The 26,899-nt window shown below is 32.6% G+C and overlaps 1 protein-coding gene across 1 annotated transcript; it reads left to right on the forward strand.

Moving 5' to 3' along the window:
• The first annotated feature begins 329 nt into the window (after window positions 1–329).
• LOC139511426 (uncharacterized) lies at window positions 330–19,982 on the forward strand. Its single transcript, XM_071298153.1, has 5 exons — window positions 330–1,006; window positions 5,184–5,318; window positions 5,895–6,036; window positions 15,753–15,947; window positions 18,479–19,982. Exons 1-5 carry the CDS (start codon window positions 510–512, stop codon window positions 18,662–18,664), a joined length of 1,155 nt encoding a protein of 384 aa, XP_071154254.1. The 5' UTR covers window positions 330–509; the 3' UTR covers window positions 18,665–19,982.
• Window positions 19,983–26,899: the final 6,917 nt, after the last annotated feature.

Here is a 26,899-nt window from a genome sequence, read left to right on the forward strand (position 1 = left end):
GCATAACTTAAAAAAAAAAGACATTTTTTTTTGTGTGTGTTATCTAGGGTTATTAGTCTTCAACCTCTGAAATTTTTTAGTCTGCCCTTCCACGAAATATTTAATTAAATTTTTTTTAAATGTTGTTGAATTTTCGAAAATTCCACCTGACAACCGATTAGACAATAGTTTTAAGTTGACTGAATGCAGAAAAGTGCACCAGATAGTGATCAATAGCCAGTAGATACATTTGTTTTTCTGATTTAGAGGGTGTGTCTTACAGATTCGCAGATTTCAAGATTGTGCTCCTAGGATGGAGAGATATGCGAAACATCTGGTAATCATCTCTACGTTGTTTTCCCCTCTACTTATATTACCCTGAAAATTTACGAACGAAAAAAATAGACCAAAATACAGTTGTGATAACAGCATGAAGATCGGCTCATCAAAGTGACAGCAACAAAGCACTTCAAAATAACTAGGAGAAAAGGAGTTTTATTTTTAAAACAGTAACGCGAGTGTATGCTAATATGGCTTCTCTGAATACATGTATATCTTCGCCAAGTAACAACACACCTTCTAGTTCTAACGAAAGTTTTTATCTTGGCAAAAGTACAAGTTCGTGGACAAACGAAAAAGAACTTACTCTTCTAAATATAGAGACTTTTTTAGAAATCTCACCAGATGACGTATTTGTAATGGGTTTTAGAGAGTTTTTCAAAGGGGATAAACAAGTTATCACTCACTACTTAAAGAAACACTTTCCTCTTTGTAAAAGTAACGATTTGCATTTGAAAAATAAAAAAGAGTGCTTTAAATTTACACTAAATGAAATGTTACCTGTTAATTGTGAAGATATGGAAGATGTGGATGTGGCAGGCTTATATAGATTCAATAAAGATATTGAAACAAAATCATTTGCTGAATATACAATGGAATCAAAATACAGTCCTGACAGAAGTTGGTTGCAAAATTGTTGTGAAGAGAATGACAAAACTTATAAAACTAAGGAAACCACTTGTCAAAAGTAAGAACAATCATGACAATGTAGTAAATGTAGATGTACATGAATGTTTCATATTAAATATAGTCAATTAGATATGTATGATGAGGCCTAAATTAAAATATTGTTTGTTTGCCCTTTTCCGACCCTATGTTTTGAAACAGGGTAGGTAGGTAGGTAAAATATTTTATTTTTCTTTCCCAAAAAATAACTGAGCTCGGTACATTTTTTGTCATGGGTAGGCAGGTAGGTATAATATTTTATTTTATAGATACATAATCTGCATGACGTCATTTTTGTCTGTATTGCTTTTGTTTAACACTTTCACTACTGATTTTATTTTTTCCGCGGGTTTCTGTGGCCGAGGCAAATTTGCACGCTCAGATTCCCCAGCCTGAATTAATTTCGTGACCGGTGCTTCAAGAAAAGTTGCAAATTGAAAAACGTGCTGTAACTCGAGAAAAGATTTTCCTTGTGAATTAAAATTAAAACAAAAAAAAATGTCTTTACAGTGCTTGAAAGATCGATTTTTGTTACCTTTTTAGCTCAATGTTGCCAAAATGTCGACATTCGGATGTACTTTTTTACGTTAAAAATGTGTTTAAACGGATATAATTCAGCAAATCATTATAACCGAGTCTTCTTATTTATCTTATCACTCGTTTTTTGTCATTTACACATCGTTTATAGCAAAACCGAAGCTTTTTATCTCTCCTAAATTAACCGTTTGACTTTTCGTTTCCGACCGCCATTTGTATTGATGAAAAGACAACTCTGTCAATCGACGAACGACTACTCGTTTTCAAAGTGATAGATCATGATACGATGATTTATTTACCTTTCACGATGTTTTTAATGCTGTTGAAGAACTGAAATAATACCCTCAGATATCGTAGATTTTAATTGAAACATTGATTTCAACTGTAAAGAACGGCAAAATAGCGTAAAATTGCAGCTTTTATTGGGACAATATTTATGTATCCTGAGGGATACACTCGCCCTGCGCATCGTGTATCCTCAAGGATACATCCGCCCTGCGCATTGTGTATCCTCAAGGATACACTCGCCGCGAAAGAGTTAAGTATGTTTTTGCTAATACATTTCTGGGACTATTAGACTAGTATAAAGTTCCAGGAAGTTTTGAAGAAAAAAATATCATGTAGAATGTGAAATTAATTCATATATATGCACTACTATTTTGTTTTCAAATATCAAAATATAGGGCTGTGCGGCATATTTTCAACATAAATATGCCTGGAACCTTTGAGAGTTTTAACTTACACTAATATTCTGTCCTACGTTCATTGTACGCTTACCTCGACCTAAAGGTTTTCTGTTAGAGATAACTTTGTCCTGGTAAAATATGTCCAGGCAGACATACATTACTAGTAGAAACAGTCCCTAGCGTGTTTAAATGTTCTTGTATGCCTGGGTTTCCAATAAAAATGATACAAGACTTGAAACTAAATTGTCACGTATTTTTCATCGCATTTATAAATGATTTGTATAGAAAAACTTGGCGATTTTACTGCCAAATATTCTTCACTTTACAGACCTTTGGTTTATGTCAGATATAATAATATATCAATGCTTGTTGAAGGCATCGTTAACATAATCATCCTGATCCACCGATCACCAAAGGCCATTCCTACATAGGATACAACGTCCGTTTACAAAATATTTTGTACACACGTTGATAATTTTGTATTGGACAAACTTTTTTTTAATGAACCCTACTCTTCAAGTATAAAGACACAGAGTAACGTTCGTCATATATCATGATTTCTAACAAATGCTTTGAAACTCTAAATGCAAGTGTTCATGTCAAACGCTCACTTGATACCAAACGGACTAGACCTTATCCGGGAAAGATAAAACCCGAGGATTCCGGTAAAAAAGTTTTGAGCGGGAAATACAAATATAAGATTATTTGTAGGAACGGAAAAACCAAATAAAATAAAATCTTGCAGGTAAATACAAATAAAAGATTTTCAGGCGGAACGAATTTGTAGGGACGGTCGGTAAAGGGCAAACAAACAATATTTTAATTTAAGCCTGATACATGTATATACATTTTGTACATGTAGCACAGTCGCCTGAAGATTTCATAATTATAGCGAAAAAATGGGGGTAATAAAATATTTTTAGTAGTATTATATAGAATAATAAATATTTTTAGTTTTAGTAGTATTATATAGAATAATAGATTATTCTAGATAATACTACTAAAAATATTTATTATTCTATATAATCATGATAATACTACTAAAAATATTTTATTTCCCCCATTTTTTCGCTATAATTATGAAATCTTCAGGCGACTGTGTATATAGACAGCTGAAGCAATACAACTTGCCCAACTGCAATACCTCCCTGACCAACTCACCTACATGTACATGTACAAAATTGTAATGTTACTCTTGTTAGGCAGTTGGGCAACAAGGCATATAAAAACATCTGAACTATGAGGTAAATTGTGAATATACCATTTTGTATAGAGGCATATTGGAATTATAGTTAATTTTATTATGTCCTGAATGTGAGTGAAATATTTGCCACATGACATGTACATTTGCACCAGATAGTTTTTTCTTTTAAAGAATTGTTGGTCATTTATATAATTAAAACTGGTCTGCATATATATCATGTACAAATGTATTTAATGGAATGCTATTTGATTTGGGGAGGGAACAGCCTTGGAAAAATTTGAAAAAAGATATTTATTTATCCTCATTTTACTTTAATAAATTATGAGACCCTGGTCATGCTGGTATTGACAATGATTGAGGTGCTTTGTATTCTGTATCATTTGATATCATGATAACCTTTGAAACAAATTTGACCAGGAAAAAATTGGATTTCAACATTTTGCTAGCTGAAAAATTTAGTAGATCCTTGACACATTTACACTTTACAGTTATTCGTTAAAAGAAGTGTCCAATTCAGATGCAAACAGTTACATTGTACATGTAGCAATTAATCATGTTAATTGGGAGATTTGAAACTTACATGATTTACTTTCCAATATACATATATCGCAATGTAAATTCTTTTCTTGTTTACATTATACATGTACATGAACATATAAAATAAGAATGAAGGATACACATTTACTTGACAATTTACTTAGTTATAACTAAATAAAAGTGCACTATATGAATAGTGAATGATTTTTGAATGCTATCACCATGAATGAGTAGGATTGAGGCTTCAACCTTATTGAGAAGTCTTAACATGATATGACTTATTTGTGTCTCTGACATCAAATTTAAAGAGTTGAATCTACAAGCTTCAGAGTGTTATAAGGATTAAATATGCAATAAGGATTAATTGACCAATCATGGGAGTAATAAGGCTGATTAGGTCAATCTTGGTTTAATAAGAATTAAGAAGACTAGTTTTGGGTAAAGTAGGATTGAGTGGACAATCATAAGTAGATAAAGAGTACCAAAAACACTAATTGCAATTTGCAATGCTCATTTCAATAAATCAGATTTATGATATATTTATTTTATTTCTATGCCGCTAAAGGTAAAAATATAATTACATGTATAGAAATAAGGAGATGTGGTATGATTGTCAATGAGTCAACTGTACACCAGAGACAACCGAATGTCAATGTAAGATGTGGTATGATTGTCAATGAGTCAACTGTACACCAGAGACAACCGAATGTCAATGTAAGCAACTGAAGGTCATAGATAAACTTTCAACAATGAGCTACATCTAAATGTAAGTCAAAAGGTGTATGCTAAAATCATTAAACAAGGGACAAATATTACAGACAGATAGTTACCTGACAACCTCTTAATTACAGGCTTCTGTCTTTGGACAGGCACATAAAGAATGGGACATAGTTTGACAATACAAGGTGTGAGCACTGAATCCCCCACCTAAACTATTAAAGACAGTGGTGTTACAGAAAGACATAAGATTTTCAAGTTTTCAGACATCCCCAAAGTGCTTTTAACACTTTTCATTAAACTTTGGTGACTGATTCATATCTATTAAGATAATATTCCTATAGTTTTTTATAAATTTACTGATATGACATTTAGAAGTTATTGCTGTTTATTCTTTAATAACACTCATGGTGCAGCTGTTTATTAACTTAGATAATGCACCATTTTGTTCTGTTATGAAATCATTGATTGTCTAAAGAACAACGAAGAATGTATCATTTTATTTTGATCTTTTTTAGAATATTTTACAGACTAAAGAGCTTTTCTGATCAGTTATTAATTATGACCAACAACAGGAAAAAAATGGACTTAACAAACAAAATGTTCCGGGATCTTTTCTTATCCTTTGTACAGATTTTTGAACTAATTATAATGTAAGTTGAAGTTAATAAGTTATTCATAGCAATAATCCATTCGATTAACCAAATATTGACATCCTAGGCTATTTTAGTGTTCTACCTGAAGGTGTAATTTTTGTGGAAATGACATTATTGATAAAAAAAAAAAAAAAGAAGGAAAATTGTACCATGTAAACGCAGCTTTATTGTATGATTTTCTATGGTATGAGCATGTTTAACATTTATTATCTACAAATGTAAGATTTTAAGGAATGAATAATCTTAAAAAAACTTTAAAAAAAAACAAACTTGAATCATGCTCTAACAGGAAGGTTTCTGACATTGAAGAACTTGAAATGCTATTGTATAAAAGGATGTATGCACAATGAACCAAATAAATTATTATAACTTTTATATATATATATATCAAAATTTGCATGCAAAAATTGAAGATATTTATCTCAAATTGAAACATGAAGTACATGAATTTGAAATATAGATTAACAAATCTGTTTTTTCTAACAAAAGTAAATCTGTACTTCTTATTGTATCATTCTAGTTTTAAATCTGTGTTATGCATCAATAGTATGATTACAGAATATTTATTTACAGTGATGATAATAATTTCCAAGCATACAACATGACTGTTGGAACCAAAACTATTAGATCAGAACCTGATGCAGTGATATGTAAATTTTTCCCAACAGATGTCCTTCAGTTTACTGAGAAAGTAATAGCAGTGGTTCATGTTGAGGTAATCTTTTGGATTTTATATTATCTGGATCATTGTGACCTATATTTTGAAATAAGATGACACCTGTTTGTATGAATTTTCTGAATGTACTAGACCAGTTTACCATTCTTGTCTTGAATCATTCTTTACAGAGCTGTCTTTATAAATTAAATTCCTACTAATCAACCGATCCCCCCTTTCTAGCATGATATGATGTTAAAACAAGCTTCAATTACAGCATTCAAAGATAGTAATGGTGTTTTATACTGCAATCAGCTATTTTACTATACAGATAAAGCTATACGTATAAACGTTAGCTTTATACATCAATGACCTCAACTAACCTATAAACCCCGCCTACTTACCAGAACTACTGTATTTCATCAACAAAGTCACGTCACAACCATGACAACGTGTAGTAACAATGGTCAAACTTTTATGAATTTAAACTTGTTATGTCTTCAAATTGGTAATATATAACCATGTTTATTGAATCTTATTAATTAAGTTCCTTTCCCCTTTCTAATTCCTTAAAATGTCAATGTCTTACCGCCTGAACTATGCTCATAGGGAAATACCCCAAAATGGTACCCCAAGAGGGAAATTCCAAACACTTTTTTTAAACAATATTTTGTTACATATTTTTGTTATTTTTATACGACCGCAAAAGTTTTAATTTTTCGTCGTATATTGCTATCATGTTGGCGTCGTCGTCGTTGTCGTCCGAATACTTTTAGTTTTCGCACTCTAACTATGAAATTTTGACACAAGGTTTATGACCACAAAAGGAAGGTTGGGATTGATTTTGGGAGTTTTGGTTCCTACAGTTTAGGAATTAGGGGCCAAAAAAGGGCCCAAATAAGCATTACTCTTGGTTTTCGCACAATAACTTTAGTATAAGTAAATAGAAATCTATGAAATTTAAACACAAGGTTTATGACCATAAAGGGAAGGTTGGGTTTGATTTTGGGAGTTTTGGTCCTAACAGTTTAGGCATAAGGGGCCCAAAGGGTCCAAAATTGAACTTTGTTTGATTTCATCAAAAATTGAATAATTGGGGTTCTTTGATATGCCGAATCTAACTGTGTATGTAGATTCTTAATTTTTGGTCCTGCTTTCAAATTGGTCTACATTAAGGTCCAAAGGGTCCAAAATTAAACTTAGTTTGATTTTAACAAAAATTGATTCCTTGGGGTTCTTTGATATGCTGAATCTAAAAATGTACTCAGATTTTTTATTATTGGCCCAGTTTTCAAGTTGGTCCAAATCGGGGTCCAAAATTAAACTTTGTTTGATTTCATCAAAAATTGAATAATTGGGGTTCTTTGATATGCCAAATCTAACTGTGTATGTCGATTCTTAATTTTTGGTCCTGTTATCAAATTGGTCTACATTAAAGTCCAAAGGGTCCAAAATTAAACTAAGTTTGATTTTAACAAAAATTGAATTCTTGGGCTTTTTTGATATGCTGAATCTAAACATGTACTTAGGTTTTTGATTATGGGCCCAGTTTTCAAGTTGGTTCAAATCAGGATCCAAAATTATTATATTAATTTTGTGCAATAGCAAGAAATTTTCAATTGCACAGTATTCACCAATAGCAAGAAATCTTCAATTGCACAGTATTGTGCAATAGCAAGAAATTTTCAATTGCACAGTATTGCGCAATAGCAAGAAATCTTCAATTGCACAGTATTGTGCAATAGCAAATATTTTCAATTACTCAGTATTGCGCAATAGCAAGAAATATCTAATTGCAATTTCAATTGGAGTTATCTTTCTTTGTCCAGAATAGTAGTTGAATCAACTTAAATCTTTGTTTTATACAATACAGATATATAATTAATATTTCAATTGGAGTTATCTTTCTTTGTCCAGAATAGTAGTTGAATCAACTTAAATCATTGTTTTATACAATATACAATGTATATTCACTTTTTCTACCAACTGATAAATTAAAACAATCTTTACCATTCAGTGATAACAAGCACTTTATTTTACATTTTAATATTTTATGATGTATTTAAATGAGTAGTTATTGTTGCAAACTCCATTAGAAATTTGAATTGAGATCAGTTTTGGAAAAAGGGAAAGGGGGATGTGAAAACAAATGGGGTGGGGGGTTAAATTTTTCTCATTTCAGATTTCATAAATAAAAAGAAAATTTCTTCAAACATTTTTTTGAGAGGATTAATATTCAACAGCATAGTGAATTGCTCAAAGGCAAAAAAAATATTTTAAGTTCATTAGACCACATTCATTCTGTGTCAGAAACCTATGCTGTGTCAACTATTTAATCACAATCCAAATTTAGAGCTGAATCCAGCTTGAATGTTGTGTCCATACTTGCCCCAACCGTTCAGGGTTCAACCTCTGCGGTCGTATAAAGCTGCGCTCTGCGGAGCATCTGGTTTATTTTTTTATCGATTTCAGTATAATAATAAAGACAATATACGTATAGTGTCTTAAAATATAAAATTTATTTGTATTCGGCATGAAACAGGGGAAATGCTCGGTAAAACCTTGCATTTCCCCCGTTTCTAAGCCTCATACAAAAAAAAATCATATTTCAAGACACTATACGTATATTCGATATTGTCTAAATATCCTGATTTTCATTACCATTAAATATTTTGTTATCTTGAAATATATATATGTATATGTGATTCTTGCTGATAAGGATATATGTGTAGTCCATCAGGCAAGTTTTTAGCTCACCTGGCCTGAAGGGCCAAGTGAGCTATTCCCATCACTTTGCGTCCGTCGTCCGTCGTCGTCGTCCGTCGTCCGTCGTCCGTCGTCGTCCGTCGTCCGTCGTCGTTAACTTTTACAAAAATCTTCTCCTCTGAAACTACTGGGCCAAATTTAACCAAACTTGACCAAAATCATCATTGGGGTATCTAGTTTAAAAAATGTGTGGCGTGACCCGGTCAACCAACCAAGATGGCCGCCACGGCTAAAAATAGAACATAGGGGTAAAATGCAGTTTTTGGCTTATAACTCAAAAACCAAAGCCTTTAGAGCAAATCTGACATGGGGTAAATATGTTTATCAGGTCAAGATCTATCTGCCCTGAAATTTTCAGATGAATCGGTCAACCCGTTGTTGGGTTGCTGCCCCTGAATTGGTCATTTTGAGGAAATTTTGCTGTTTTTGGTTATTATCTTGAATATTATTATAGATAGAGATAAGCTGTAAACAGCAATAATGTTTGGCAAAGTTAGATTTACAAGTAAGTCAACATGACCGAAATGGTCAGTTGACCCCTTTAGGAGTTATTGCCCTTTATAGTCAATTTTTAACCATTTTTCATAAATCTAAGTAATCTTTTACAAAGATCTTCTCCTCTGAAACTACTGGGCCAAATTAATCCAAACTTGGCCACAATCATCTTTGGGGTATCTAGTTTAAAAAATGTGTGGCGTGACCCGGTCAACCAACCAAGATGGCCACCACGGCTAAAAATAGAACATAGGGGTAAAATGCAGTTTTTGGCTTATAACTCAAAAACCAAAGCATTTAGAGCAAATCTGATGTGGGGTAAAAATGTTTATCAGGTCAAGATCTATCTGCCCTGAAATTTTCAGATGAATCGGCCAACCTGATGTTGGGTTGCTGCCCCTGAATTGGTAATTTTGAGGAAATTTTGCCGTTTTTAGCTCACCTGGCCCGAAGGGCCAAGTGAGCTTTTCTCATCACTTGGCGTCCGTCGTCCGTCGTCGTCCGTCGTCCGTCGTCCGTCGTCCGTCGTCGTCGTCGTCCGTCGTCGTTAACTTTTACAAAAATCTTCTCCTCTGAAACTACTGGGCCAAATCAAACCAAACTTGGCCACAATCATCATTGGGGTATCTAGTTTAAAAAATGTGTGGCGTGACCCGGTCAACCAACCAAGATGGCCGCCACGGCTAAAAATAGAACATAGGGGTAAAATGCAGTTTTTGGCTTATAACTCAAAAACCAAAGCATTTAAAGCAAATCTGACATGGGGTAAAAATGTTTATCAGGTCAAGATCTATCTGCCCTGAAATTTTCAGATGAATCGGTCAATCGGTTGTTGGGTTGCTGCCCCTGAATTGGTAATTTTGAGGAAATTTTGCTGTTTTTTGTTATTATCTTGAATATTATTATAGATAGAGATAAACTGTAAACAGCAATAATGTTCAGCAAAGTAAGATCTACAAATAAGTCAACATGACCAAAATGGTCAGTTGACCCGTTTAGGAGTTATTGCCCTTTATAGTCAATTTTTAACCATTTTTCGTTAATTAAAGTAATCTTTTACAAAAATCTTCTCCTCTGAAACTACTGGGCCAAATTAATCCAAACTTGGCCACAATCATCTTTGAAGTATCTAGTTTAAAAAATGTGTGGCGTGACCTGGTCAACCAACCAAGATGGCCGCCGCGGCTAAAAATAGAACAAAGGGGTAAAATGCAGTTTTTGGCTTATAACTCAAAAACCAAAGCATTTTGAGGAAATCTGACGGGATAAAAATGTTTATCAGGTCAAGATCTATCTGCCCTAAAATTTTCAGATGAATCAGTCAATCGGTTGTTGGGTTGCTGCCCCTGAATTGGTAATTTTGAGGAAATTTTGCTGTTTTTGGTTATTATCTTGAATATTATTATAGATAGAGATAAACTGTAAACAGCAATAATGTTCAGCAAAGTAAGATCTACAAATAAGTCAACATGACCAAAATGGTCAGTTGACCCGTTTAGGAGTTATTGCCCTTTATAGTCAATTTTAACCATTTTTCATAAATTAAATTAATCTTTTACAAAAATCTTCTCCTCTGAAACTACTGGGCCAAATTAATCCAAACTTGGCCACAATCATCTTTGGGGTATCTAGTTTAAAAAATGTGTGGCGTGACCTGGTCAACCAACCAAGATGGCCGCCACCGCTAAAAATAGAACATAGGGGTAAAATGCAGTTTTTGGCTTATAACTCAAAAACCAAAGCATTTTGAGGAAATCTGACAGGGATATAAATGTTTATCAGGTCAAGATCTATCTGCCCTGAAATTTTCAGATGAATTGGTCAATCGGTTGTTGGGTTGCTGCCCCTGAATTGGTAATTTTGAGGAAATTTTGCTGTTTTTGGTTATTATCTTGAATATTATTATAGATAGAGATAAATTGTAAACAGCAATAATGTTCAGCAAAGTAAGATCGACAAATAAGTCAACATGACCAAAATGGTCAGTTGACCCCTTTAGGAGTTATTGCCCTTTATAGTCAATTTTTAACAATTTTCATTAATTTGGTAAATATATGTAAATTTTTACCAAATATAGTTCTCTGTTACTAATGGGCAAAGTTCATTATAGATATAATTGTAAGAAGCAAAATCGTTCAGTAAAGTAAGAACTTCAAACACATCACCATCACCAAAATACAATTTTGTCATGAATCCATTTGTGTCCTTTGTTTAATATGCACATAGACCAAGGTGAGCGACACAGGCTCTTTAGAGCCTCTAGTTGGTTATTATCTTGAATATTATTATAGATAGAGATAAACTGTAAACAGCAATAATGTTCAGCAAAGTAAGATTTACAAATAAGTCAACATGACGGAAATGGCCAGTTGACCCCTTTAGGAGTTATTGCCCTTTATAGTCAATTTTTAACCATTTTTCGTAAATCTTAGTTATCTTTTACAAAAATCTTCTCCTCTGAAACTACTGGGCCAAATTAATTCAAACTTGGCCACAATCATCTTTGAGGTACCTTGTTTGAAAAATGTGTCCGATGACCTGGCCATCCAACCAAGATGGCCACCACGGCTAAAAATAGAACAGGGGTAAAATGTAGTTTTTTGCTTACAACTCTGAAACCAAATCATTTAGAGGAAATCTGACAAGGAGTTTAATTGTTAATCAAGTCAATATATATCTGCCCTGAAATATTCAAATGAATTGGACAACCTGTTGTTGGGTTGCTGCCCTCCAATTGGTAATTTTTAAAGAAATTTTGCTGTTTTTGGTTATTATCTTGAATACTATTATAGATAGCGATAAACTGTAAACAGCGATAATGTTCATCAAAGTAAGATCTACAAATAAGTCCACATGACCTAAATGGTCAATTGACCCCTTAAGGAGTTATTGCCCTTTATAGTCAATTTTTAACAATTTTCATTAATTTGGTAAATTTATGTAAATTTTTACCAAATATTTTTCTCTGTTACTAATGGGCAAAGTTCATTATAGATATAATTGTAAGAAGCAAGAATGTTCAGTAAAGTAAGAACTTCAAACACATCACCATCACCAAAATACAATTTTGTCATGAATCCATTTGTGTCCTTTGTTAAATATGCACATAGACCAAGGTGAGCGACACAGGCTCTTTAGAGCCTCTAGTTTAAGGTTATATGAAAGTTCAAATTTAGCAAAAAGTTAAATATGCTTTATTTGGTGTAAAAAGGGAAATTTTCACAGCAGTTTTATTTTGTTTTTATTCACTGTTAGAATTGAAATACGAATATAACTTCTGTATAAAAGTAAGGAGATGCTGATTGCCAATGAGAATACTACTAGTATTCACCAAGTTCAAATGAAATGGATGTTATTAATTATAGGCAAATGATAGCATACTGCCTTCAACAATGAGAAAAAAAACCCACACCATATAGTCAAATGCAAAAGGCTCTGAGTCTGGCCATTAAAAATATGAAACAGTTTACCGGTAATTGAGAAAGCTAACGGCTGCATTTATAACAAAACAATTTACAAAATCAAATATGACAGATTAATATCAAAAGTGTGATTAATTACCCATAATCCTTGCAGTTTGATTAGACAATTCTTCCCTGTTTATTATTTTTTGTATTTTTGCAAGCAAACAAATGAAAAGGTTCAATTGTACATTAAATATCTTATATAGCTTTAATCTTTATGTACATTAATGAACCAACAATTAATTTCTGGTCGATTTTCAAAACTTTTTTTAAGATAAAAACCACCATGGTAGTCTCTCAAAGTCATTTTATAAAAAAAAATTCAAAGACTCCTGTGAAATTGTGAATCACAAAAATAAAACGATGCAACTGACAAATATCGAAATAAAAAAAGTTGAAAGTCGTACAGTATTACCTATAAGCTTTGTTAATTTCTGTGTCATTTGGTCACTTGTGGAGATTTGTCTCAGTGGAAAACATATATCATATAGTACATCTTCTTATTTTTAGCTCACCTGGCCCGAAGGGCCAAGTGAGCTTTTCTCATCACTTGGCGTCCGGCGTCCGGCGTCCGTCGTCCATCGTCGTCCGTCGTCGTCGTCCGTCGTCGTTAACTTTTACAAAAATCTTCTCCTCTGAAACTACTGGGCCAAATCAAACCAAACTTGGCCACAATCATCATTGGGGTATCTAGTTTAAAAAATGTGTGGGGTGACCCGGTCAACCAACCAAGATGGCCGCCACGGCTAAAAATAGAACATAGGGGTAAAATGCAGTTTTTGGCTTATAACTCAAAAACCAAAGCATTTAGAGCAAATCTGACATGGGGTAAAAATGTTTATCAGGTCAAGATCTATCTGCCCTGAAATTTTCAGATGAATCGGTCAATCGGTTGTTGGGTTGCTGCCCCTGAATTGGTAATTTTGAGGAAATTTTGCTGTTTTTGGTTATTATCTTGAATATTATTATAGATAGAGATAACTGTAAACAGCAATAATGTTCAGCAAAGTAAGATCTACAAATAAGTCAACATGACCAAAATGGTCAGTTGACCCGTTTAGGAGTTATTGCCCTTTATAGTCAATTTTTAACCATTTTTCGTTAATTAAAGTAATCTTTTACAAAAATCTTCTCCTCTGAAACTACTGGGCCAAATTAATCCAAACTTGGCCACAATCATCTTTGGGGTATCTAGTTTAAAAAATGTGTGGCGTGACCTGGTCAACCAACCAAGATGGCCACCACGGCTAAAAATAGAACAAAGGGGTAAAATGCAGTTTTTGGCTTATAACTCAAAAACCAAAGCATTTTGAGGAAATCTGACGGGATAAAAATGTTTATCAGGTCAAGATCTATCTGCCCTGAAATTTTCAAATGAATCAGTCAATCGGTTGTTGGGTTGCTGCCCCTGAATTGGTAATTTTGAGGAAATTTTGCTGTTTTTGGTTATTATCTTGAATATTATTATAGATAGAGATAAACTGTAAACAGCAATAATGTTCAGCAAAGTAAGATCTACAAATAAGTCAACATGACCAAAATGGTCAGTTGACCCGTTTAGGAGTTATTGCCCTTTATAGTCAATTTTAACCATTTTTCATAAATTAAAGTAATCTTTTACAAAAATCTTCTCCTCTGAAACTATTGGGCCAAATTAATCCAAACTTGGCCACAATCATCTTTGGGGTATCTAGTTTAAAAAATGTGTGGCGTGACCTGGTCAACCAACCAAGATGGCTGCCACCGCTAAAAATAGAACATAGGGGTAAAATGCAGTTTTTGGCTTATAACTCAAAAACCAAAGCATTTTGAGGAAATCTGACATGGGATAAAAATGTTTATCAGGTCAAGATCTATCTGCCCTGAAATTTTCAGATGAATCGGTCAATCGGTTGTTGGGTTGCTGCCCCTGAATTGGTAATTTTGAGGAAATTTTGCTGTTTTTGGTTATTATCTTGAATATTATTATAGATAGAGATAAATTGTAAACAGCAATAATGTTCAGCAAAGTAAGATCTACAAATAAGTCAACATGACCAAAATGGTCAGTTGACCCCTTTAGGAGTTATTGCCCTTTATAGTCAATCTTTAACCATTTTTCATAAATCTACGTAATCTTTTACAAAATCTCCACTGAAACTACTAGGCCACAATCATCTTTGGGGTATCTAGTTTGAAAAATGTGTCCGATGACCTGGCCATTCAACCAAGATGGCCGCCACGGCTAAAAATAGAACATAGGGGTAAAATGCAGTTTTTGGCTTATAACTATGAATTCAAAGCATCTAGAGCAAATCTGACAAGAAGTTAAATTGTTAATCAAGTCAATATCTATCTGCCCTGAATTTTTCAGATGAATTGGACAACTGGTTGTTGGGTTGCTGCCCTCCAATTGGTAATTTTTAAAGAAATTTTGCCGTTTTTGGTTATCTTGAATACTATTATAGATAGCGATAAACTGTAAACAGCAATAATGTTCAGCAAAGTAAGATCTACAAATAAGTCAACATGACCTAAATGGTCAATTGACCCCTTCAGGAGTTATTGCCCTTTATAGTCAATTTTTAACAATTTTCATTAATTTGGTAAATATATGTAAATTTTTACCAAATATAGTTCTCTGTTACTAATGGGCAAAGTTCATTATAGATATAATTGTAAGAAGCAAAATCGTTCAGTAAAGTAAGAACTTCAAACACATCACCATCACCAAAATACAATTTTGTCATGAATCCATTTGTGTCCTTTGTTTAATATGCACATAGACCAAGGTGAGCGACACAGGCTCTTTAGAGCCTCTAGTTATGTGTACTCAAGAATTGTGCAAAATACCATTGAGTCGAATATAACAATATCTTCAAAACCATAATTTTTTCAAAAATTTTGCCACAATATAACATATAGGTTGGTAGTTTTGTTAATGATACACAGCTTATTTTCCTGCTATTATGGTTGTATTGAAATGTGAGGCAATATTCTTATATATATGAGAAGTAGTTTATGTATTATCATTTTAAGTTAAGTCATTATACATGCTATATATTGGTTAAGGAAGAGAAAGACAGCTGTGAAAATATAAGTACGAAATCAAAAAGAAGGAGAACTGATGACGACAAAACTTCAACCACCATTGGTCATATTGGTTCAAATATACAGGGACAACATACAGGTGAAATGATAGCTGCCTTGTCATCATCAGTGTTTGGTTTCAATGGTATATTTGGGTTCATTGTACAAGGAACAAAGGTTGGTATTATCTTAGACACCGATTTAAGCCAAGGAGTGGCTCAAAACATTTAGGGGAGATTTTTTTCCAATTTTTTGTCTCGCTTGAAAGAGTCAAAAAGCGAAACATACATTGTAGGTATGCTGTTTTCAGCATCAACGACGGTGACATGGAGGCGTCAACAATGTATTAGTTTGTGATTAGGTCTAGTTTATGGTGAACCACAAGTGGTAGGTCAATCATATTTGGTATGCAGTTGTATTAACATTGGCACATCTCATTGCCATGGAGATTATTTGGCCATGCCCCCTCAATCATGGTCTATTGACTATGAAACTTTTGCTTCTTATACATGTATTAGTTTGTGATTAGGTCAGTATATGGGGAACCGAACCACTAGTGGTAGATCAATGATATTTAATATGCAGTTGTATAAGCATTGGCATATCTCATTTCCGTGGAGATTATTTGGCTCCGCCCCCTAAGTCATGGTCTATTGACTTTGAAAATTTTGCTTAGATACATTGTAACATATATTAGTTTGTGATTAGGTCTGTTCAGGAGGAACCATTAGTGGTAGGCCATGTATTGCCAATGTTAATTGGTATTCAGTTGTATCAGCATTAGAACATCTCATTTCCATGGAGAACATTTGGCCCCATTCTTTCAGTCATGGTCGATTGACATGATTGACTTTATAACTTTTGCTTAGTTTATATGTATTATTTTTTTGTGATTAGACCAGTTTAAGATGAAATGTTAATGTTAAGTCAATGGTATTTGGTATTCAAATTTATTGGCATTTGTAAGTATTGTTTCCATGGAGATCCTATATTTCCACCCCCTCTTCATTGTTCATTGACTTTGAAACTTTAACATAGTTTACAAGTTAATGTTTTTCTTTAGGTTTGTTTAAAGGGAATGACTTATAAGAAGTCAATGATATTTGGTATGCAGTTGTAATAGCATTGGCACTTCTCATTCAAATTAAGATTGATTAGCCAAGTACCTCAGTCATGATTCAATATTTACCCAACTTATGTAACATGTTAAGTAATTTCTGTTTTAATGTCCACATTTGCAGTATCAAAATTACCAAAGAGCGAGACATATCTCTGTGATAACAGTTTATCTTAATTTTTTTTGAAATTTCAATTTTTTTTAAAAGTACCAAGAAGAAATCTTCAATAACACTGTGAGTATTGGGTAATAGCAAGAAATCTTCAATTGCACAGTATTATGCATCAGCAATATGAGTTAATTATATTTGCTGAATCTAATCATATATGAAATACACATCCATTCATATAGTACTTAAGTCTATAAAAGGCCTTGTATGACCAAATGTGAATCAATTCTAAAGAAAAAAACATTGACTTTATTTATGCTACACAGAATGAAAAAAATATATTGGTAAAACATGGTAAAGAAAACATATAATAAAAAAAACCTGTACAGTGCAGCTACTAACTGGATGACCACTAACTTTGACGCAAAAATTATAAATAGCAAATGATTGAAATGGACCAAACTATAAAAGGCTAACTTAGTTAGCCACAGCTATTGGTTTTATACTATTGCCCAAGAAAACAAATCAATCAGAAACTGCACTCTTAGAGGGTTTTTAAAATAATTTGACCTCAAGCATCATAGAAGAGACAGTGATTGTTGAAATGCTCATCTGGTGCAGTAAAATTGGTACCTATAAATAAATGTTTTTACCTCTAGCATAACTTGGTAAACATTAACATACCTCTCATACTCAAGCTTTGATTTCTAGTCATGATATTGCTATACTGGAAGTCCTTTTTGGTTTGATCAGGTCTTCATTGATTGTAAGAGGTTTTGAATTTTCAAACTTAAAATAAAATTGAGAATGGAAATGGGGAATGTGTTAAAGAGACAACAACCGACCATAGAGCAGACAACTGTGGAAATACACCAATGGGTCTTAGTTTTAATTGAGCATCAATTATTGAAAAGACATTTTTTGTGGACATTGACATCTGGTGCAGTAAAATTGGTATCCTTAATGTTATTTCATACAGTCTAATTATAAAATTTAATTGAAGTCAGCAGTGTTTATGAGAAATTAGTAATCACTTAATGTCTTCAGGAGAATGGATGAAAGAATCATATTAATTGATTGAGTATGTCTCGTCTGAGGCCCTTGCTGTTGAAGTATTCTTGCATGAGAAATTAAAAGTATTATTTAAATAACATACTATTTCAATGGATGATGCATGATTCTTGAGTAATCTTACGGAACACTCAAAGGTCTTGGTTTAAAACAGATTATCATGGATGTGGAAAAAACCAAGATTAGTAGATGGATTCAGAGTAAGTGTGTGACAGGGTTAGCATCTATTTATCAGCATAATCTGTCACATGACAAAGTTTACTTTACAATACTAATACTCAGATAATGTGATAATTGTAGAGATTCAATGTAGGGACATTCCAAAACAAAATATTAACTTTTGACCTTGCTTGTTATTAGTATTGTCAAAGATTTAAGAAGATGCTGTTATGATGTGTTACTATTTTTCAGGTTACTGTTACATCTTTACGTACCAGTGGACAATTCTCGGAGCAGCTTAAAAATGGAAATATCAAAAATGCACATGCAACTGTTCGCTATAGCCCACAGTGTAATATCTTAACTAAAGAAGGAAGAAGTCAACTTATTGATATATTTTTAGGAATGAAAGTATTACTGCAATGTCTTGAATTGTAAACACAGAAACTGTTTATTTAAAAACTATTGATATTGGTTGAATTTAAAAGTGAATAAATCTGCAAAGGAATCCATCCAGTAAACAATGAATTTGTTCAAAGTACCTATGGTACTTTTACATTAGGATCTATCATATGTATAATAATTCATATAATTTTTATACGACCGCAAAAATTTTAATTTTTTCGTCGTATATTGCTATCACGTTGGTGTCGTCGTCATCTTGCGTCGTCGTCTGAATACTTTTAGTTTTCGCACTCTAACTTTAGTAAAAGTGAATAGAAATCTATGAAATTTTAACACAAGGTTTATAACCACAAAAGGAAGGTTGGGATTGATTTTGGGAGTTTTGGTCCCAAAATTATAGGAATTAGGGACCAAAAAGGGCCCAAATAAGCATTTTCTTGGTTTTCGCACTATAACTTTAGAAATTTTGAAAACTGTGTATGTAGATTCTTAATTTTTAGTCCCGTTTTCAAATTGGTCTTCATTAAATACCAAAGGGTCCAAAATTAAACTAAGTTTGATTTTAATAAAAATTTAAAAGAAATTTTCAATTGCACAGTATTCAGGAATAGCAAGAAATCTTCAATTGCACAGTATTGTGCAATAGCAAGAAATTTTCAATTGCACAGTATTGCGCAATAGCAAGAAATATCTAATTGCACAATATTGTGCAATAGCAAGAAATTTTCAATTGATTGGAGTTATCTTTCTTTGTCCAGAATAGTAGTTGAATCAACTTAAATCATTGTTTTATATAATACACAATGTATATTCACTTTTACTACCAACTGATAAATTAAAACAATCTTTACCATTCAGTGATAACAAGCACTTTTTGTTACATTTTAATATTTTATGATGTATTTAAATGAGTAGTTATTCTCAAACTCCATTAGAAATTTGAATTGAGATCAGTTTTGAAAAAAGGGAAAGGGGGATGTGAAAAAAAAATGGGGGGGGGGGGGTGTTAAATTTTTCTCATTTCAGATTTCATAAATAAAAAGAAAATTTCTTCGAACATTTTTTTGAGAGGATAAATATTCAACAGCATAGTGATTGCTCACAGACAAAAAAATTATTTTAAGTTCATTAGACCACATTCATTCTGTGTCCAAAACCTATGCTGTGTCAACTATTTAATCACAATCCAAATTTAGAGCTGAATCCAGCTTGAATGTTGTGTCCATACTTGCCCCAACCGTTCAGGGTTCAACCTCTGCGGTCGTATAAAGCTGCGCCCTGCGGAGCATCTGGTTATCTCTTGCTATGTATGCCTTACACTTGCCATGTATAAAATTAAGACTCAATCAAACTTATTGTGCTGCTCATGTTATTACAAACCAGTAATAAGTCTAATTTGGTAGGTCACATTCTGCAAAAGGGGAGGTGGATTTTTATACGACCCCAAAAAATTTTGCAGTCGTATATTGGTATTACGTCGTCGTCAGCGTCGTCCGAAGATGGATGGTTTCCAGATAATAACTTTAGTATAAGTAAATAGAAATCAATAAAATTTTAACACAATGTTTATAACCACAAAAAAAAGCTTTGGATTGGTTTTTTGGGTTATGGTTCCTATGGTTTAGGAATTAGGGGCCCAAAGGGGCCCAAAACAAGCATTTATCTAGTGTCAGTACAAAAAGTTGGGTATAAGTATTTCAATTGTTTTGAAATTGTACCACAATGTTAAATTCCATTAGAAGAAGGTTTGGATATATTTTGTGGTTTATGGGGCAAACAGTCTTGGATCAAAGGGCCAAAAAGGGGCCAAAAACAAGCATTTTTGTAGTTTCAAGACAATAAATTGGAGTTATCTTTCTTTGTCCAGAATGGTTGTTGAATCACCTAAAACCAATGCTTTATGAAATCTTCTTTGAAAATTGGAGTTATCTTTCTTTGTCCAGAATAGTAGTTGAATCAACTTAAATTAATGCTATATGCAATATACAATGCAATATTCACTTTACTACCAACTGATAAATTAAAGCAGTCTTTACCATTCAGTGATTACAATCACTTTGATTACCATTCTAGGGTTATGCCCCTTTACAAATGAAAAAAAATGAAGAATTTTTTAGTTTCTGATCTCTTAACTTAAGTTTGTCTCAACTGAATTTAATGACATTTGTATATAATGCTTATTACCTCTAAACTCAGTTTAAGTTCAATTTTTGGCAGCTTCACTTTTACAGTTCTTGAGTTATGTCCCTTTATAACGTTATATGCTAGCGGGGGCATCATCTGTGTCCCTATGGACACATTCCCCATATTTTTTTTTAGAAGTTACTATTAATTAATATTAATTTTAACCATGACTGTATGACATTTTATATTTTAATTTTTATGATGTATTTAAATGAGTAGTTATTGTTGCAAACTCCATTAGAAATTTGAATTGAGATAATTTTTGGAATAAGGGAAAGGGGGAGGTGAAAAAATAATTGGGGGAGGGGGGGGTAAATTTTTCTCATTTCAGATTTCAGAAATTAAAAAGAAAATTTCTTCAAATATTTTTTTTTTTTTGAAAGGATTAATATTCAACAGCATAGTGAATTGCTCAAAAGCAAAAACAAATTTTTAAGTTCATTAGACCACATTCATTCTGTGTCAGAAACCTATGCTGTGTCAACTATTTAATCACAATCCAAATTCAGAGCTGTATCCAGCTTGAATGTTGTGTCTATACTAGCCCCAACCAATCAGGGTTTGACCTCTGCGGCCTTATAAAGCTGTGCCCTGTGGAGCTTCTGGTTTGTTACAGCATTGGGAACATATAAGCTATCATCTGTGAAATTGATATTCCATAACAGTTGACCAGCTCCTGATTGTGTCTGTAAAATTTACCAATGGTTGATTTCATTTTGGCCATGTGAGCTTATGTCATCACTTGGCATGTCATCCGTCTTCGTAATTGTAAACTATGTCACAATATTGGTCCAAATACCTGCAAACTTTAACTGAATGTTCCTTAGGGTATCTTGTTAATAAATTGTATCCAAAGTTTCGATTTGTCAATGATCATGGTCGCCATTGCTAAAAAAGAACATAAGGGTAAGATACAGTTTTTGGCTTTTATCTAAGAGAACATTGGCAGTTAGAGAAAAAGTGACAGGAGTTTAGGTGATGTATAAGTCAAAATCAATGTGCTATGAAATCAGGGTTACTGTCCGAAATAGTTTTATCTTTATGAAATTTTACTGTTTTTGGTTAATTTCTTAAATACTATAACAGATAGAGAAAGTTTTAATGGGAACACATATTCAGCTAAGTAAGATAATTCAACATGATCACACAATAGTCAATTGACCCCTTAAGGATACTGCCTTTTGTTTAGCATTGACAGAGTCAAAAAGTGAGACATGTGTATGATGTTTCCAGTGTCAGCGGAAAGTGGTGGTGGCATCAACAATATATTTTTTTGTGATTTGGTCTAGTTTATGGTGAACCATTAATGGTAGGCTAATGTTAAAAGGTATGCAGAATTTCAGATGTATAAGTATAAGCACATCTCATTTCTATGGAGAAAAATAGGCCCAGCCCCTGTCATGGTCTATTGACTTTGAAACTTTTGCTTAATTTACATGTATTAGTTTGTGATTTGATTAGTTTAACATGAATAGTCAACGATATTTGGTATACAAATTTATTGGTATATGCATTTGTAGTTAGCATGAAGATTCTAAAGCCCCACCCCTTCATCATGGTTCATTTGTAAGCGTAATTTCATTCCACCAGGTTTTTTTATTCCAGGTAACTGTTTTTCACTAGAGAATATTGGATGGAAATAGTGTGAAAGCTTTGATCTTGTTGTCATTGTTTTGTTTATATTAAACCAGTTTATTGTTTTCGTAAAATAATAGGTAAAATTAGAATAATTTTCAAGGAACCAGTTTGATTAATAAATATTGACATAGAAGATATGATTTTATATCAAAGTCTACGAGAAAAGAAATGCACAGAAAAATTTCGGCAATCAAGTATTAATATATGAATATTACAAGTAGTGACAATTTAAGAGACATTCTCTGTAAGCATCGAAGGATAAGGATTATTGATGGCCACTCACATTTTCAGATTTAAGTAATTTATGTATTATATGTTGGACTTAACCTAAATATATAAAAAAATAACTTAAAGGAATAGGTCCAGTAAGAACCCTTTTTGCCCCAAAATATAGCAGTTTCACAAAATTGTTAAAATGTAAACTTTTAGCTTTTTATTGAAAAGTTGAATACTTCTGCTACATAAGTATGTGCTGATTTTGAAAATACATTGCATATTTATCGGGAACTATCATCACTAAGTTATGCTTAAGTACTAAATTCTTCACAATTTTAGCTTTTGTTTAAAATTTAGACGGTTTCCGTCTTAAATGGAAGTGGCCGCATTTGTGTTCATTCTTAATATTTAAATGTAAGTTGTATTTGATGATAATACATAACATATTTAAAGGTTGAGAGTGAACACAGATGCGGCCACTTTCATTTTTGACAAAAACCATTTGAAAAGTGACATATTATGGCATATTTGATAGATTTTCATTTTTAAGCTTAAATTTGAGCGTCTTTAATGACTAAATCAGGTCAAATCTTTCACATAAACTATTGGAATCGACTGAAGTAGACACTTTATTGTTGAAAAATTGTCCAAAATCTTCCATCAGATGAACCTGAAATTTGAGGCCCAAATCGGCCCTTACCAGACCTTCTCCTTTGAACAAGAAATTATATGTCGTTGACATGGTTACGCACGGTCACAAATTTTGCCATTTGAACTTGCTTGGAAATGGACAAAAAAGCAAAAAAACTGGTATTTTTGTGATAAAATTATCATATTTTATTGATCTGAAATATAAATATACTGTTTGCACATGAAACGAATAAGATAAGGCCTTGCCGCCATAAAACTTTCGAGTCAGTTTTTTGTACTCTTACTCGAAAATCAACCAATCAAAATGTTCGATTTCATGTTTTGAGCATGATTTTTGTGCTCCAAGCACTGAGCAAAGTTTTATGACTTCAACCCAAGGTCTACTGAAACATGCAAAGTGAATTTTGCAGATTTTCGTAGTGTTTCTATTCAGACGGGGTCTAAAAGTACGCGAAATTGCAATTTTGTTTAAAACACTTACCCAGTTGAATGATAACAAATTTTGATATGGTTGCTATGATAACCAAGGAGACATTTATACAAAACTAGACTTATTTTTCAAAGTTTCATACAACAGTCAACTTATTTACATAAATGAATAAAATCTGCAGATAGCCGTGGCCAACACACTTTGATGCTTACAGAGAATGTCTTAAAAGTATATGATTAGATGATTTGATTAGAAAAATTATCAAAATTTAATTAATGTGAATAAAGCATTATAATGTTCAAATTGAGATCTGAAACAATTCATCAATGTATGAATTTTGAATCATATTGTACTAATAAATCCCGGTTCAAAGTAACTAGTGCAATCATTCCATGTACAAAATCACTAGTGTAATAATTCCTGATTCAAAATCACTAGTGTAAACATTCCTGGTTCAAAACATTTGTGTGAACATTCCTTGGATGAAAAGCACTAGTTTATATTGTCAATTTTTTACATTAATCAGCTTTGCAAGTTTAGTTATTCAAATACCGCAAAAAATTACCAAGCCCCATTTTTTCCCCCTTCAAAAAAACTCTCTTTAGAATCTTATCAAGAGTGGTAGATAATTTATACTGGACCCAGATTAAAAACCCTAGTGAATTTTTCTTGATGGATAAAACACGCTAGGGATTTTCACCTGTAATTTCAGTTTCAGGCATTAGTCTTATTTGTAGATCTCACTTTACAATTCTCTCTTTTTATAATAATATCAAAGATAAAACATTGTTAATTATGTAAAAGTTTCAAAGTCAATGTGTAACAGTGGTATGATTCGGCCGGTGTACTTTATCCGGATGAAACTAAACATGTCATACATGTTCCTTATGAGATAGCTGATGAAGTGTTGCTACTTTGTTGCTGATTTACTGTTCAAGATGGCCACCAGGATTTATTATTAAATTACGGGATCAATACTAAACCAAATTTGGCCTCAATCATTATTTAAGTATCTAGCTGTTATGGTTTTTATCTTTTTATATCTGATTTCAAAAACCCAAGTAGAGTGAGGTGAGCGACGCAGGTTTTGAGAGCCTCTAGTTGATAGACCTGATTGTGTAGATTTCAAAAGCACAAAGCAACCTTAAAATTTAACGCAGCAAATTCATTGCATAACAGTGTAGAGAAAAGAAATTTCAAGACATTAAGAAAAACAATTAGAGAGTACCCTTTTGTCATTTCTATTCTGTTACCGACATATTTATTATTACATCAATATCATACTTGTAAAAAGTTTAATAACCTGTTGGAAACAAAAATAATAAAAGAAAAACATTATCACTTCATTAAAGGGAGTAGTTATTTAAGAACAGCATTCATAAATGAAGATATTTGTCTATCCTGTTAATATGGTTAAAGCTACATGATAGACAATATTTGACAGAAACGTCTTTGAAGAGTTTCAAATTACTTTATATAAGGAAATGTTTCGTTGTTTGAACTCATTTAAAGGTTATAACGTCTCAGTCTTCGCAATTTAGCATTTACCGACGCAATACAGCTATCGGTAACAAAATAAGCAAAACGGGTAACATGATAGAACTTGATATGGTGATATATCACTGACGTACGTTCGTGTTACATATAAAATAAAATCAGAAGTATGGCAGTTGTAATCAAATAGTTTTGTTGCACTTTGGTGTACCTGTTGTTCCTTTGTTTTCCTCTTATAGTTTTATGTTTTCCTTGGTTTTTGTTTGTAACCCGGATTTGTTTTCTCTCAATCGATTAACGACTTTTGAACACCGGTATACTAGTGTTGTTTTTATTTACACCTTAATCTTAGCACTTTTATTATTCAGTATCTTCGTAAAATAAATAAAACTATCCAAACTGATTTTTTTTTATATCGAACAAAGGTAAAAATACTGTGAACCCTCCTTTCCAACAACCTTATTTGTCTTGATTCGAGATGACTTTTCTGTATCAAAGTTGACTTCAACAGCAATGCATTGAGCATAATAAAATTCCTACCTAAAGCAAGAAAATTGTAATTTTGTTATTTAGATTATATTGCACTCAAAATTTATCCGGTTCCGTCTTGTTAAAACAAATACAATAAAAACTGGGTTGAAATCTTCATGGCCCTGCCACCGATTATATACTAAATAATGGCAACAGTAGTATACCGCTGTTCAAACTCATAAATCCATGGACAAAAAACAAAATCGGGGTAACAAACTAAAACCGAGGGAAACGCATTAAATATTAGAGGAGAACAACGACATAACACTAAAATGTAACACACATAGACAAAATCCCACGAGAATAACAAATATAACATATATATATAACATCAAAACCAAAATTTTATGAAGAATATGAAAATTACCGTTTATAACAGTAAGTGGTGCATCCGACATGATTTTTTTTTTGGATGAGTCTTTATCCGGAACGCTCAAATCAATTTTGAGTCGAAGATAAATTAAAAATTGGATACATTAGTACTAAAATGGTCATGAAAGAAAGCGAATACCCTCCTGGTCAACTTTGCGTAAATGAGTTGACATATATTTTATGATTTGAGAAAAAAATCTATTATGACTGTAAAAAGGCTAAGATAGCAATTTCCAAAAAGTTGTAGATTTTGTTCTCTTTTTTTAGGTAACTTTCAGTTTGGGGCTCTTACATTTTTAATGTATTCGAATAGCCAATGTTTTTTAAGTCGGTATTAATAGTTGTTTTCACTGTAAGAATATGTGCGATTTTGAGTTTTTCGTCCTTATAAAACACCTCTCTATTGTTGTGAGCGTCCGTACAACTTAAGATGTCTTTTGTTCCGATATTTTAGGGTCGTTTGATTACTGTCTCTTGTTTCCTAATGCAAAAGGGGACTTTTCAGAAACACATGTCGTTATATAAAAATAAGAACCAAATGCCTATATCGGACAGATAGGTTTATTTAATGTTCAATGGGATTTTTTTTAAATAACGATTTTCGTTTGTGACAGAATAATATTCAAACAAAATTTATTATAAATGCACATTTTTGCTTTTTGTGGTTATGTTTTTTCTTTATTTAACATATATCGCCATTATCATACATTATAATCGATATCCTATAGTTACTTTACCTACCATACAGCGTA

Source organism: Mytilus edulis, chromosome 1, assembly GCF_963676685.1.
Source record: "Mytilus edulis chromosome 1, xbMytEdul2.2, whole genome shotgun sequence".
Taxonomy (NCBI): Eukaryota; Metazoa; Mollusca; class Bivalvia; order Mytilida; family Mytilidae; genus Mytilus; species Mytilus edulis.

What these genes read in the sequence shown, in the direction of transcription:
- LOC139511426 (XM_071298153.1), top strand. Translation starts at nt 510, where the DNA reads ATGGCTTCTCTGAATACATGTATATCTTCGCCAAGTAACAACACACCT. An exon ending in AAGGAAACCACTTGTCAAAA is followed by an intron (nt 1,007 to 5,183) that starts GTAAGAACAATC and finishes GATCTTTTTTAG; the next exon opens with AATATTTTACAGACTAAAGA. An exon ending in ATTTTTGAACTAATTATAAT is followed by an intron (nt 5,319 to 5,894) that starts GTAAGTTGAAGT and finishes ATTTATTTACAG; the next exon opens with TGATGATAATAATTTCCAAG.